Source organism: Tachypleus tridentatus, chromosome 12, assembly GCF_004210375.1.
Source record: "Tachypleus tridentatus isolate NWPU-2018 chromosome 12, ASM421037v1, whole genome shotgun sequence".
Classification (NCBI taxonomy): domain Eukaryota; kingdom Metazoa; phylum Arthropoda; class Merostomata; order Xiphosura; family Limulidae; genus Tachypleus; species Tachypleus tridentatus.
In genome coordinates this window covers 50,510,257-50,527,923 of record NC_134836.1, presented here as the reverse complement: position 1 = coordinate 50,527,923, position 17,667 = coordinate 50,510,257, and the positions used below count along the sequence as shown (strand labels likewise).

Sequence of the window (17,667 nt, the reverse complement as noted above, 5' to 3'; positions counted from 1 at the left end):
TTACTCACTTTATATAAACTATTTTTTACTGTAAACACCAAAAGTAACTATGTATAGAGTTCGAGTTTTTCGGAGGAAGTATTATTGTTTATTCTCTGATGCCATTTCAAATATTATCTCATTTTCTTTCAGCTTTAAAGTTTAGTGTAGATTTATGGATGACTCACAGCTCTTCTATTGATTCTTTACAGAGTCTTATCCCAAGATAAAGAAGGACTTTGGAAAGAGTCACGAACCACAGTGTCCCAGCGGACAGGTACAATAACTGAATTACTGTTGGGTGTAAACATATTACATTAAAGACTCTAATGCTTGGAAATTAGAGAGGAGATTCATATGGTAATCGAGTAAGCTGGGCGGTCACGTCATTCGTATTGAAACTAGAATAACCCCAGAAATAGTCTTAAAACTAACTAAAGTTGGTAATTTGAATATACAGACTTTTAACCATAGTGGAAAAAAAAAAAACTTTCATGACGTAGTTAATTACGTAAACGGTTAAATTATCAGGTTCAGTAGATTTAAAAGCTTATAGTGTTCATATATCTTACAAAGGTTTCCTACATTTAAAAGCTGGTTGCTATATTTGAAGGTAACCATTACAGGAGCAACACTGTTTTATGGATCATGACCAAAAATAACAAGTTGTTATTTATCATGTGTAAAGTGCCCTTTGCTTTAGAGAATATGAAAAAATAACAAGTCGTTATTTATCATGTGTAAAGTGCCCTTTGCTTTAGAAAATATGAAAAAAATAACAAGTCGTTATTTATCATGTGTAAAGTGCCCTTTGCTTTAGAAAATATGAAAAAAATAACAAGTCGTTATTTATCATGTGTAAAGTGCCCTTTGCTTTAGAAAATATGAAAAAAATAACAAGTCGTTATTTATCATGTGTAAAGTGCCCTTTGCTTTAGAGAATATGAAAAAATAACAAGTCGTTATTTATCATGTGTAAAGTGTCTTGAATGAGGCATTCGCAACAAACGTTCAAGTTACGATGTTTTTGTTGTAATTGAACAAGAAAACATATTTCTGAAATCACCTGCTACGTTCTCAATTGCATGCTTTCTTATAGTTACTTCCACATGAAAGTTATTTTTATGAGAAATCATTCAGAAAGTAAGGCCAACAACAATCGAAGGACAAACAAGAGACTAAATATGCTGCTTTTATGGGCTTGTTTTTTCAAAAACATTTCTTGAATATTTGCCCAAAGCAACTTGAGGGCTATCTGCACTAACGTTTCTAGTTTGGAAGTGAAGCTAACGGAAGTCATGTTGTCAACGCCACCTGCCACTAACACCAAGTTTACTCTTTTAATAACAAATAGTGATACTGATCGTCAAATTCGGTAATGGAGTTTGATACTGCGACGCACAAATTGCTAGGCCTCTTTTGTAAGGGAAGTGTTCCCATTGCACAAAATTTCATGCAAACAAATCAAATGTATGTACCAATAAGTTAAGCACAAATATAAATACTGTTGTTAAAATATGCAAATAACGTGTGTGTGTTTTTTTCCCGATCTATAAATGGAGAGAGATCCAGAACAGAAAAGTTTGGAGTTATAATCAATAAGGGAATAATGGGGTTCTACCTTGTAATATCGTTATTTTAATCAAGTGCCTTGACGAATATTTGAGATAAAAATAAATCAAAATAGAAGACCAAAAATATGTTTAATGAGAAATACGAATTCCGTTCAACATACTTCTTAATGTGAGTATTAATAATGAATGAGTAACAGATTTTACAGTTCTCGCCCGTTTCTTCTCCCGTATTTCATTATTAATTGTTACAAAAGGTGGTTATGGGGTAAAGGACATCCCCACAGTAAAGCAGAAACGATGTATTTAATTTAACTTAAGTTATTGCTTGAGGACTAGAGAAAAGAATAGGAAGTCCTGTCAGTATAAAACTGCTGCAGTGTGTATACGATTTCAACGGTTGGGCATAAGAGACTGCAGTCATTTATAAGATTTCAGCAAGTTTACTGGCTAGGCATAAGAGACTGCAGTCATTTATAAGACTTCAGCAAGTTTACTGGCTTGGCATAAGAGACTGCAGTCATTTATAAGATTTCAGCAAGTTTACTGGCTAGGCATAAGAGACTGCAGTCATTTATAAGATTTCAGCAAGTTTACTGGCTAGGCATAAAAGACAGGAGCCATTTATAAGATTTCAGCAAGTTTACTGGCTAGGCATAAAAGACAGGAGCCATTTATAAGATTTCAACAACTTCACTGGCTAGGCATAAAAGATGGGAGCTATTTATAAGCTTTGAGTAAGTTCATTGGCTGGGCATAAAAGAGAGGAGCCATTTATAAGATTTCAGCAAGTTTACTGGCTAGGCATAAAAGACAGGAGCCATTTATAAGATTTCAACAACTTCACTGACTAGGCATAAAAGATGGGAGCTATTTATAAGCTTTGAGTAAGTTCATTGGCTGGGCATAAAAGAGAGTAGCCATTTATAAGATTTCAGCAAGTTTACTGGCTAGGCATAAAAGACAAGAGCCATTTATAAGATTTGAGTAAGTTCATTGGTTGGGCATAAAAGACTGGAGCCACTTTCACAATACACGAGTCACATAAGAATTAGATTAAATATCTAAAAAATCTGAAACTTACTAATGTAAGCTACTTAATCAGATGACTAGAAACTTAGTAACGCAAATCAGCTAATATGGCGACAAAGCCACATCATAAAGTCAGATCCACAGAATTATTACAAGACGTACCATGAAGATAAAGATACCCGAGGTTCTACGTAACCTTTAGTAAAAAACAAGAAAGAAACTTGGCTGGATGAGGGCTTTGTTTCATGTAACTGATGTAAATAGCGTCTCGATCAGTACTGTACTGTCTGTTATATTATAGCAATAATACGTAATAAAAATATACACCCATTCTTCACATGAACCAATATTACATAATAAAATATACATCCATTCTGCACATGAAGCAATATTACGTAATAAAAATATACACCCATTCTTCACATGAACCAATATTACGTAATAAAAATATACACATATTCTTCACATGAACCATATTACGTAATAACAATACACACCCATTCATCACATGAACCAATATTACGTATTAAAAACACACACCCATTCTTCACCTGAACCAGTAATATGTAATAAAAACACACACCCATTCTTCACCTGAGCCAATAATATGTAATAAAAACACACACCCATTCTTCACCTGAACCAATAATATGTAATAAAAAACACACCCATTCTTCACCTGAACCAATAATATGTAACAAAAACACAAACTCCTTCTTCACCTGAACCAATAATATGTAATAAAAAACACACCCATTCTTCACCTGAACCAGTAATATGTAATAAAAACACACACCCATTCTTCACCTGAGCCAATAATATGTAATAAAAACACACACCCATTCTTCACCTGAACCAATAATATGTAATAAAAACACACCCATTCTTCACCTGAACCAATAATATGTAATAAAAACACACCCATTCTTCACCTGAACCAGTAATATGTAATAAAACACACACCCATTCTTCACCTGAACCAATAATATGTAATAAAAAACACACCCATTCTTCACCTGAACCAATAATATGTAATAAAACACAAACTCCTTCTTCACCTGAACCAATAATATGTAATAAAAACACACCCATTCTTCACATGAACCAATAATATGTAATAAAAACACACCCATTCTTCACCTGAACCAATAATATGTAATAAAACACACACCCATTCTTCACCTGAACCAATAATATGTAATAAAAACACAAACTCCTTCTTCACCTGAACCAATAATATGTAATAAAAACACACCCATTCTTCACCTGAACCAATAATATGTAATAAAAACACACCCATTCTTCACCTGAACCAATAATATGTAATAAAACACAAACTCCTTCTTCACCTGAACCAATAATATGTAATAAAAAAACACACCCATTCTTCACATGAACCAATAATATGTAATAAAAAACACACCCATTCTTCACCTGAACCAATAATATGTAATAAAAACACACACCCATTCTTCACCTGAACCAATAATATGTAATAAAAACACAAACTCCTTCTTCACCTGAACCAATAATATGTAATAAAAAACACACCCATTCTTCACCTGAACCAATAATATGTAATAAAAACACACCCATTCTTCACCTGAACCAATAATATGTAATAAAAAACACACCCATTCTTCACCTGAACCAGTAATATGTAATAAAACACACACCCATTCTTCACCTGAACCAATAATATGTAATAAAAACACACCCATTCTTCACCTGAACCAGTAATATGTAATAAAAACACAAACTCCTTCTTCACCTGAACCAATAATATGTAATAAAACACACACCCATTCTTCACCTGAACCAATAATATGTAATAAAAAACACACCCATTCTTCACCTGAACCAATAATATGTAATAAAAAACACACCCATTCTTCACCTGAACCAATAATATGTAATAAAAACACAAACTCCTTCTTCACCTGAACCAATAATATGTAATAAAAAACACACCCATTCTTCACCTGAACCAGTAATATGTAATAAAAACACACACCCATTCTTCACATGAACCAATAATATGTAATAAAAAACACACCCATTCTTCACCTGAACCAGTAATATGTAATAAAAACACACACCCATTCTTCACCTGAACCAATAATATGTAATAAAAACACACACCCATTCTTCACATGAACCAATAATATGTAATAAAAACACAAACTCCTTCTTCACCTGAACCAATAATATGTAATAAAACACACACCCATTCTTCACATGAACCAATAATATGTAATAAAACACACACCCATTCTTCACCTGAACCAATAATATGTAATAAAAACACAAACTCCTTCTTCACCTGAACCAATAATATGTAATAAAAACACACACCCATTCTTCACCTGAACCAGTAATATGTAATAAAAACACAAACTCCTTCTTCACCTGAACCAATAATATGTAATAAAAACACACACCCATTCTTCACCTGAACCAATAATATGTAATAAAAACACACACCCATTCTTCACATGAACCAATAATATGTAATAAAACACAAACTCCTTCTTCACCTGAACCAATAATATGTAATAAAACACACACCCATTCTTCACATGAACCAATAATATGTAATAAAACACACACCCATTCTTCACCTGAACCAATAATATGTAATAAAACACAAACTCCTTCTTCACCTGAACCAATAATATGTAATAAAAACACACACCCATTCTTCACATGAACCAATAATATGTAATAAAAAACACACACCCATTCTTCACCTGGAACCAATAATATGTAATAAAAACACACACCCATTCTTCACATGAACCAATAATATGTAATAAAACACACACCCATTCTTCACCTGAACCAATAATATGTAATAAAAAACACACCCATTCTTCACATGAACCAGTAATATGTAATAAAACACAAACTCCTTCTTCACCTGAACCAATAATATGTAATAAAAACACACCCATTCTTCACCTGAACCAGTAATATGTAATAAAACACACACCCATTCTTCACCTGAACCAATAATATGTAATAAAAAACACACCCATTCTTCACCTGAACCAGTAATATGTAATAAAACACAAACTCCTTCTTCACCTGAACCAATAATATGTAATAAAACACACACCCATTCTTCACCTGAACCAGTAATATGTAATAAAACACAAACTCCTTCTTCACCTGAACCAATAATATGTAATAAAACACACACCCATTCTTCACCTGAACCAATAATATGTAATAAAACACACACCCATTCTTCACATGAACCAATAATATGTAATAAAACACAAACTCCTTCTTCACCTGAACCAATAATATGTAATAAAACACACACCCATTCTTCACATGAACCAATAATATGTAATAAAACACACACCCATTCTTCACCTGAACCAATAATATGTAATAAAACACACACCCATTCTTCACCTGAACCAATAATATGTAATAAAACACAAACTCCTTCTTCACCTGAACCAATAATATGTAATAAAACACACACCCATTCTTCACCTGAACCAGTAATATGTAATAAAAACACACACCCATTCTTCACCTGAACCAATAATATGTAATAAAAACACACACCCATTCTTCACCTGAACCAATAATATGTAATAAAAACACAAACTCCTTCTTCACCTGAACCAATAATATGTAATAAAAACACACACCCATTCTTCACATGAACCAATAATATGTAATAAAAAAACACACCCATTCTTCACCTGAACCAATAATATGTAATAAAAACACAAACTCCTTCTTCACCTGAACCAATAATATGTAATAAAAAACACACCCATTCTTCACCTGAACCAATAATATGTAATAAAAAACACACCCATTCTTCACCTGAACCAGTAATATGTAATAAAAACACACACCCATTCTTCACCTGAACCAATAATATGTAATAAAAAACACACCCATTCTTCACCTGAACCAGTAATATGTAATAAAAACACACACCCATTCTTCACCTGAACCAATAATATGTAATAAAAACACACACCCATTCTTCACCTGAACCAATAATATGTAATAAAAACACACACCCATTATTCACCTGAACCAATAATATGTAATAAAAACACAAACTCCTTCTTCACCTAAACGAATAATATGTAATAAAAAACACACCCATTCTTCACCTGAACCAATAATATGTAATAAAAACACAAACTCCTTCTTCACCTGAACCAATAATATGTAATAAAACACACACCCATTCTTCACCTGAACCAGTAATATGTAATAAAAACACAAACTCCTTCTTCACCTGAACCAATAATATGTAATAAAAACACACACCCATTCTTCACCTGAACCAATAATATGTAATAAAAACACACACCCATTCTTCACATGAACCAATAATATGTAATAAAAACACAAACTCCTTCTTCACCTGAACCAATAATATGTAATAAAAACACACACCCATTCTTCACCTGAACCAATAATATGTAATAAAAAACACACCCATTCTTCACCTGAACCAATAATATGTAATAAAACACAAACTCCTTCTTCACCTGAACCAATAATATGTAATAAAACACACACCCATTCTTCACCTGAACCAATAATATGTAATAAAAAAACACACCCATTCTTCACCTGAACCAATAATATGTAATAAAAACACACCCATTCTTCACCTGAACCAGTAATATGTAATAAAAACACACACCCATTCTTCACATGAACCAATAATATGTAATAAAAACACACACCCATTCTTCACCTGAACCAGTAATATGTAATAAAAACACACACCCATTCTTCACATGAACCAATAATATGTAATAAAAACACACACCCATTCTTCACCTGAACCAATAATATGTAATAAAAACACACACCCATTCTTCACCTGAACCAATAATATGTAATAAAAACACAAACTCCTTCTTCACCTGAACCAATAATATGTAATAAAAAACACACCCATTCTTCACCTGAACCAGTAATATGTAATAAAAACACAAACTCCTTCTTCACCTGAACCAATAATATGTAATAAAACACACACCCATTCTTCACCTGAACCAGTAATATGTAATAAAACACAAACTCCTTCTTCACCTGAACCAATAATATGTAATAAAAAACACACACCCATTCTTCACCTGAACCAATAATATGTAATAAAACACACACCCATTCTTCACATGAACCAATAATATGTAATAAAAACACAAACTCCTTCTTCACCTGAACCAATAATATGTAATAAAAACACACACCCATTCTTCACCTGAACCAATAATATGTAATAAAAACACACACCCATTCTTCACCTGAACCAATAATATGTAATAAAAACACAAACTCCTTCTTCACCTGAACCAATAATATGTAATAAAAACACACACCCATTCTTCACCTGAACCAATAATATGTAATAAAAAACACACCCATTCTTCACCTGAACCAATAATATGTAATAAAAAACACACCCATTCTTCACCTGAACCAGTAATATGTAATAAAAACACACACCCATTCTTCACATGAACCAATAATATGTAATAAAACACACACCCATTCTTCACCTGAACCAGTAATATGTAATAAAAACACACACCCATTCTTCACATGAACCAATAATATGTAATAAAACACACACCCATTCTTCACCTGAACCAATAATATGTAATAAAAACACACACCCATTCTTCACCTGAACCAATAATATGTAATAAAAAACACACCCATTCTTCACCTGAACCAGTAATATGTAATAAAAACACAAACTCCTTCTTCACCTGAACCAATAATATGTAATAAAAACACACACCCATTCTTCACCTGAACCAATAATATGTAATAAAAAACACACCCATTCTTCACCTGAACCAATAATATGTAATAAAAAACACACCCATTCTTCACCTGAACCAATAATATGTAATAAAAAACACACCCATTCTTCACCTGAACCAGTAATATGTAATAAAAACACTTATTTCTCACATATAAAAAACAAAGAGAAGCAACACTGATCCTTTGGAACGAGTCTTTATTGTCACTTGGGTTATTCTGTTCCAGATCGTTTCGACCTTTGTCCAGCCAACTACCCATAAAAATATGGCCTAATAATCTGGAACTAAAGACTTCTTTATACTCTCATATATGTATATAATCAAAAGACCAACACGATACCTGTCGATACGAACAATGTGACACTAGAATATCAGATTTTTATTCCTTCTTTTATTAATTTTTGTCTACAGGTTTCATGACTTTAAAGGTCACTCTTCAGAAGATAGGTTTGCTGAGAATCTGTAACAAAAACAAATATCGCTTTTCTAACTGAATGTAAATAACACAAATAATTATTTACACATATACTTTCCAAATGCATAAACATTTCATATACTCCATGTACAAATCAAGTAATAAATGTTCAAAAATAAACACAATTATTCAATATATTTTCCTTTTCAAATTTAAATCTTGTTCTAATTATTGTTTCTTCGTATTACAAAGAAATGTAATTTATTTATAACATAAGTTCATACTTTCCTTTCTATAACTCTCGTCAAGTGTTTCCGAGTTTTCACAATTTCTACTGACATTACACAACCAATTACATCTGTTCTCTAACTACTGTATCCTTAAAGTGGCTCCAAAAATTGTAAAATATTTATTTTGAAAAATAATTTTATGTTTTATATTACATTCCCCAAAAGTAAAAACACGAAACTATGGTTGTTTTAGAATTTCTAATTTAACAACTTGACTCTACTTTATGGGGATGTACGCCGCATATAAAGCCTCGGTTAGAGCATTATATTTAAAGTCGACTTGATGAGTGGTGGTGGAGAGTTATACTAGCTAGATAACTGAATGGAACCCTTAATACTAGTATAATTTATTTACTGGGCTACCAATTAGTGAAGTTCTACCATAATGGGGGCTGAAATGCTAACTTTCAAGAGCTAAGTTTATTTAACTTACTTTCCTTCGAAAGGTAGAACCTTATTTTTATTTTCCAATTATTTTTTTCTTCTTTGCTTTAAAGAGCAGTCGCCTTCCCACAACTGTCTACAGGCAGTGAAGGATGATATAGATGTAGGACATTGTGGGCTTGAACTCCTACAGCTCGTTCTCCTAATTTCTATATCTATTATGCTAATTCTGATATCTATTGCTATTCCTTTATTTTATTTCTTTATGTGAGACTAGAGAATGAAGGTTAATACTAATAGACGATGTGTCCCCACCGCAATGTGGGTCCTACTTGCGCAGTCACCTCCAAAACCTAGGATACATTATATATCCTACGTTATTAATTGTACCCTGGGATCCTTTCAATTAGTGTATATGTACACACATACAATGTAAACTAAAACAAGCTAAAGTAATAAAAATCTTTGAAATTTTATTTTTTTCTGTCTAGGGTCATTCGAAGAGTTTCTTTAATGATTTTGGAAAGGACAAGAGAAGAGTGTATAAGTGTTATATATAAGCTAGACGTGAAAGACCCATTTGTTGAAAATTCATTTAAATTTTAATTTCTTCACTAAAATTTCAACGATTTGTTGGCTATCATTTGTAAAAAAAAACAAATTATAATAGTAGTGTACGTAAGACTAAAACATGAAATAGAAATACTCATTAAAGATACACAAAGAAGTCCTGTACTTAGTTCGGTGGTCCACAAGGAATGATATTACGTTTTTACATTATTTTAGACGTAGTTTTTGTTATCTAATTAAGATATACTATACTGTAGTGACGATGGTGAGTTCCTACCGTCTTTCACAGAATGTATCCTCCTCCTGTCGTCACACTTTGGAACCATTTCCTCTAGACAACTGACGTCATATCTCCTTCGTTGCAAGGAGTTCGATATATTGATGATATCTTCGAAATACAAGCAGATACATGTTAAGGTAAGGGTTAAAGCTGCAGCTTCCAAACTTTCTTTTCTCAGTATTTCTTCCCTTTTATCTTTCTTTACGCTTTCCGTTAGAAAACCCATGACACACACAGCAGTTGTTTCCTCTTTAAACATGCTCTTACGTATAGTTGTAGATATTTACAATTGTTTGTATGTAATGAAATTGTGATAATGGATGCAGTAAACTCAAAGCTTTAATAAGATTTAATGACAAAGCTTCATTACTTAAAAATCTGATTATCACCTTTTTATAAGATATCTCAACTACTGAAATTAGGTTTGATTAGTGTAGGTATTTTATGAGAAATTTGGCATACAGATAGATAAGAAGGGAGACACACAGAGAGTAGGTTTAAGTAGTTAGATGGGAGAGTTCGCTATGTATATATATATATATATACACTCCAGCACTATATATGCAAAAACGGCTCGTTTGGGTTGAGAAAATATTTTACATAGAAGAGCGAACAACGTTTCGACCTTCGGTCATCGTCAGGTTCATCGTCCGAAGAAGGTCGAAATATATATTCTCTACAAGTGGGTTTTCTCGACATCACACTCCAGCACTGTTTTGTTTTAGTTTTTCTGATCAACTGTCCACAGCTTGTTTATTTGTAATTAAGTACAAAACTACACGTGCAAGTCCGCAGACATGCCGCTGTGCCACTAGCGAGAACATCCACAAATATATCAGTTTCTCTTTTACGTATAAGAAAATATCTGTACGATATCTAAGACAAATTTTTTCTCCTCTAAAATGTATAAAAAAACCTTCAAAAAACAAGTAATTATGCACCAGCATTTTCAGTTAGCTTTAAACGTGAACTACGTGTCATGTACTGTGATAAACAGTTTGAATTTACAAGGACATTTAAGTGAATCGTATCAAAAAGTTGTTTTTGTAACCAACACTTTCTTGCAATGGACCATTCGATAATGATTAATTAATTCTAAATTGGATATTTGAGATATCACCTGTCACTGCACGAGATCAAGTGAAATAGATTTGTTTAAAGTGAGAACTTGTAAACTTACGAAACCTTGTAATTAAACTTATCCTAGGCCTTTTAGTTCTCTGTAAAATATAGTTTGGATTAGTCATTTTAATCGAGTAAAATACTCATGCAGAGAAGTTAAGAACAATTTTATAATGCAATATATATATATACACACACACACACATTTGTTTGTATGGGTGAAGTTAAAGGTAAGCTTGTAATGGATTCTGTGTGCACACAAACAGAAAAACATAAATCAATATATGTTTTCTTGATGAACCAGTGAGTGGTGTTTGTTCTTCAGTGGTTCAGCGGTAAGTCTGCCGGCTTACATTACTAAAAAACGGGTTTCGATACCCGCGGTGGGCATAGCACAGATAGCCCATTGTGAAGTTTGATGCTTAATAGCAGTTGATTGTTTGTTTGTTTTTGAATTTCACGCAAAGCTGCTCGAGGACTATCCGTGCTAGCCGTCCCTAATTTAGCAGTGTAAGACTAGAGGGAAAGCAGCTAGTCATCACCACCCACCGCCAACTCTTGGGCTACTCTTTTATCAACGAATAATGGGATTGACACTCATATTATAACGCCCCCACGGCTGAAAGGGCGAGCATGTTTGGTGCGACCGGGATTCGAACCTGCAACCCTCACATTACGAGTTGAGTGCGTTAACCACCTGACCATGCCGGGCCAATAACAGTTGAGATCAGTGAATTCATTTTAGTCACCTTCCAAGTAGAACACTCAATGTCTCAAGGATATAACACGCTTTCGATCGTTTGGGATAACCTTTATTGAATGAGAAGTGCAGTTCCGAGTTATGCTAGGTTTTTATGAGTCTAGCTAAGTCGATAATAGATCAATAATATATTTATCAATATTGCACTATCGTAAGGACGTGGTGGAGTTTTGTTGAACTAATTGTGTTTTTTTTTTTAGTTCATAAAAAACATGAAGTATCCTGATAAAAATTGGAGACGTATCTCTGGATATTATTTAGAATAAAATAATGAAACTGGGTGTAAAATTACTGCGAATGAACAAAATCAAATCGCTCCTTGGCGGGAATATATTACTGCAACAAAGTGACGCTTGTTGATGGTTATGCGTCGTATTTAGCAACAGCTTTGAAACGTCGCCTCTCACATTTATTAAATATGTTGTCAGAGAATAAGCTTAGAACCAAGAATATTTTTTGTGTGAAATGTTATAAAACTGAAGTTGAAGAGGAACCATATAATTATCACAGTAGGCATCCAGGGATTTAACTAGTCATCAGTAATTAAGAACAGCAATATTTGAATTAATATTAGTTGCATAGCATGTGATCACCTTGGCCTACATAAGAGTGGTGTGTATCATCTGATAAATACAGATATGTACAGGATCTAGAAGGAAAATCCTATCTTAGAACTCATCACAATAATTCATCTTATTTTCAGAATAAAATGATCTTGTATAGTTAATATACACGTTAAGTTATTGAACAGCGTAAGAACAAGTAGGCTTTTACGTGTCAATATAAACTTTACATTAATTGAATAAAAAGTGCTTTCTTTGGGTAAAAGCAGCATTGCGTCCACGTATGAGGTAAGGTATACCTACTGAAAGCTGACATACTAGTAATCAAACCGAACTTAAGTCTTTTGTCAACTGAAATAAATGAAAAGGAAGACATTCAACCATTTCAAGTTAAGTAGTTAACCTTAGTTTTTCTGTATCATAGTTTGTTCATCTGTCAGAGAAACTATACTACAATAAGATAACTAAAAAAATAAAAATTTGTGACAGCAGAAAGGAATTAACATGACTCTTACTATGACGTCACACAAAATAAAGATTTTTTCTTTAAGTTTCTAGGATTGTCTACAGGGCCAGAAGGAAGTATTTCAATATTTACTCACCACGAGAATACACAACCAATATGGTATATCTCGCCTAATTCCTCCACAACTGAAAGTATACCACCAGTTTTCATTTCTCAACAACGTTTCATGTTACTGAAGTTTCATTCGTGCGCAGAGTGCAACGTTTCGGCGACATTTTACTCTCTTGGTGGAACCAACGGTACGTCTTTGTTAGTCCGTGAGTTATGTTACAGTTGACGTCTTTTTGTTAGTCCGTAAGTTATGTTACAGTTGGCGTCTTTCTTTGTAGGTCCGTGAGTTATGTTACAATTGGCGTCTTTGTTTGTTCGTGAGTTATGTCATAGTTGGCGTTTTTCTTTGTTAGTCCGTGAGTTATGTTACAATTGGCGTCTTTGTTTGTCCGTGAGTTATGTCATAGTTGGCGTTTTTCTTTGTTAGTCTGCGAGTTATGTTACAGTTAATGTCTTTGTTAGTCTGCGAGTTATGTTACAGTTTACGTTTTTATTGGTCTGTTATGCTATAGTTATCGAGATAAAAGTTAAGACAAACTACACAGCTGTAAACGTAAACTGAAACATCCAGTTTAACGTGAATATATTTGTTGACATGCTAAAGTTACTTGACCACTGAGTACATATTTTCTTCTGTTTTAAGCAACAGTCTATAAAGATTCTAAAAATATTTCAGAAAGTTCAGGACATTTAGGAGATTCTTATGATTCGAGAGGGGGAATACCATACCTTTAAACATTGGGCAATGTGCATACTTGTGTATATCTGTGCTGTGCATCATTAAAGTTTTTATACAACTCCAGAGACACCACGCGATTGGCCTTTCTCACATTCTCTTTGCTTTGTTTGTTCACTGGAGGATCAGGTCTAGTGTTCCTACTCCATTGGGCGTACATGAAAATATAACATCTTTTAATTAATTAATTAAAGACTTGGTAGTAGTTTGGGCTTTAAAGACCTTTGGGGAGACCCCTAAAACAAACTAGGGGCGCTCAGAAAATATAACATCTTCTCACATGTTAGTAAAACATATACTTACTTTGGATTAACATTGCATAATTTGATGAAATTTCAAACACTTACATTTTGCATATTTTCGTATTATATTTAGTTTCATCTTCTATTATAAATTAGTGTTAATCACTACACATTTTAAGTGCCTGTTGGTGGTTACGTGATATTCATTGTCGATTTAATTTTCACAGAATGTTTTAACCCTTTTGTTGGGATCTTTGCTCTAATTGTTGTTCTTTCTTGAAGCTATGTGTACTCTTATTTTTTCCCGCTCTTTTTAAAACTTTTTCCGCCTTTCAAAACTCCTCCTGAAACAGGTTAGACAGATATCTAAACTCTGACCAAAACAGGTTAGACAGATATCTAAACTCTGACCAAAACAGGTTAGACAAAGATCTAAACTCTGAGCAATATTATTACTGTTTTCAAACTTAAAAGACTTTCCTTCTGAATAGCTATTATTCTGACTTATGTTTATTTATTATCACAACTCGTGTATTATTTCGCTGAGTAAACTTACTCGAAGAGTACTGTTCGAGTACACCAACTAATTTACTTCCCCTCCTCCCATTTTTATGCTATTAATTTGTTGGGTATTTTATTATGGAGTGATATCTTCAACTACTCCACTAAACTTTGTTAACCTAACGTTAAGACCCCGGTGTATCCAAGGGCTTAACACTGAAAATCTGGTTTTCGTACTGCGATGAACAAAGCAGAGCCGGCCTGTTGTGTACTTTTGTCTTTAACAACAAGCACACTTAACGTTAAGGAAATAAGAAAAAATATAGATAAGACGCGTCAGAAACATAAAAAACTGTCGCGGTACTCGATATACGATAAAACTGGACTTCTGAGCGCCAATGAAAATGCATTGTCTTTTAGGCTTAGTAACGTTTTACATTGTAACGGTTAACAAGATTATATCTCCAGAAAACACTGTGAGCTCGCAAATGTGAAATTTATTTATTATTTCCCAGATACACAGAGTATGTCACGTATAATATTCAAACATCTTCAACACAAACAATTTTTTTCCCCCATCATTCTACTTTAAGAAATAAATTTTTGTTGCTAGCTACACTAATTACACGTCCTTTAAGTGTAAACACAACATGCGACACTTCTACTAATATTTCCCACCCAGGTAGCTCTATGGAAACTCTCAGGACTAATCATGCTATAAATCGAGTTTCGACATCCAGACACAGAACAGATATCCCAGTGTATAGCTCTGCGCTTATCGATAAACAAACACGTAAACTTCTATGAGAGAGAACAAAGAGTAGCTTCTGAAAGGTCAAAGGTCGAGTATTAAAATACAAATATTTTATTCATACACGGTTGTGAATGTTTTTTACATAATTAAGTATATTTATTATGTGCTCTTTGTTAACAATAAACCATCCTTATTCTAAATATCAACTTGTATTATGTTTTCTTATTCCTCTATGGTTCTCTATTTTCATATTCTCTCACGATTCTCTATTTTTCTTCAGGGTGCAACGAAACAATGAACCACACATCAGGATCCCTTAAGAGCGCACGTTTTTCTGAGGTGGACGATACACAGAAGGATTGTTTCTACTACATATTAGCTCCATATGGAGATCGTATTCTTCTTTCTATAGTACAATATGGTGATAGTGGTGAATTTACTTCAGAAAACTGTACAGAAAACCTTTTACAGGTTTATGGTGCCCTTGGTAACAAAATCTTCAAATTCTGTAGAGGTTTAAGATCGAGTGAACGAAACCACAACTTAATTTCCCAAAGAAACTCCCTGTTTTTATATTTTCATTCAACCAGTAGTTTAAATAGCACGGATTTAGTGTTAAATTACACTACTGTTCCCGCCTGTGTTCACTCCAACTTCGAAGGAAACGGATCCCTGTGTAGCAGGGACATCTTTCACGTTTTTCACAAGCGAAGGAGCTGTCTCATTATCCTCGACGTGCTTTCAGAATACAACATAGAGATTGGATTTCCTCTCGTCGAGGTTTCTCGAAATGACGGGAGAACGTTTAGTTGCGATGAAGATTTTATCGAAGTTCTGACAGAGAAATCACTTATCAAACTCTGCTTAAACGCTACCAATCAGTCAGAGTCTTTAATGTTCCATTCCGTCCGTGCCTGGATGTTCTTGAGGGTATATTTAAAAAGATATTCGCTGCTAACGACAAGTTCTGGAGTCTTCTGCATTAAATATAAAACAGCACCTCTTATCACGAGCTCAGAGAAATGTAAGTACCCGTGGGTGGCACGAGAATATTACTGTTACGGTTTTTTCGAACAGTTCATGACTTGGGAAAACGCCAGTTCATATTGTTTGGACAAAGGAGGACATCTGGTGACGATATCTGATTTTGAAATTCAGCAAGTGATCGAGGAATTAATAAGGTCCAAGTAGGTAAATTTTGGTAACGTGATATATCTTTTAAAATAATAACTTGAATAAAACAACAAATATATATATTTTTACTTTTATTAGTCATTCAAGCGTATATTTCAATTGCTTCGGTGATTAAATGCCAATTTTAGCTCGACCAACAACCCGTTTTTCATTTACTTGAAGGCTAGAACTTTTTAAGAGATTCAATTTGAAACGATGTTTACGATAAGAAACTAAAACAGATTAATAATGTGATTAGGTTTCATTCTTGGTGATTTTTTTAAAATAATATTCCAATAACAAAAGTCGAGTGTAAAAATTAGCTTCGTATATTGAAATTAGTAATTTTAATATTAACACATGCGCACTACTCGAAGGTCTTGTCTTACTAGCGGACATTATTGGATGCATACTTTTGTTTTATTTACTGTTGGAAATAGAATCTGGAACTTTTCTTTCTCTCTAAATTTCGAGCTTACTCTTATGCATGATGTAGATTTCGTGATTTATTATCTACAGTAAGACTATGTGATTAGAGAGGAGTTTGAGATTCTATTTTCAGCACTAACTGAAACTGAATTACACATAAGAGGCAATAGTTGTGAATGCGATAACTGCTTGTTAATTATTAGCCACAATATTACAAAAACAGTTTTAAAAAATCACATTTTACGTTCCTCATATTAAAAAAAACATATTCAGTGCAATTGTTTATGTTTTATTTTGTTTGCTTGTTTTTGGTCGCGTTCTACACAATAGGAAATTGGTGGAATTATTTAATTATTTTTACTTCTGCTGTTTGCATGGATATAGACGTCACTCCTCCGTGACTGTTTGTTGTTAAACACATACATGCACAATGTCTATCGAGGATGTTTAAGTTATGAAATTTA

General features: G+C 33.3%; 1 protein-coding gene across 1 annotated transcript in view; it reads left to right on the top strand.

The window, feature by feature from the left end:
- The window catches only part of LOC143233294 (uncharacterized), a 135,734-nt gene that overhangs the window by 66,457 nt on the left and 51,610 nt on the right, over positions 1 to 17,667 (top strand). Inside the window, exons 4-7 of the mRNA XM_076469425.1 lie at positions 192 to 256; positions 10,356 to 10,483; positions 13,343 to 13,556; positions 15,882 to 16,788. Of these exons, the coding sequence (XP_076325540.1) occupies positions 192 to 256; positions 10,356 to 10,483; positions 13,343 to 13,556; positions 15,882 to 16,788 (1,314 nt within the window). The remainder of the gene's footprint in view (positions 1 to 191; positions 257 to 10,355; positions 10,484 to 13,342; positions 13,557 to 15,881; positions 16,789 to 17,667) is intronic.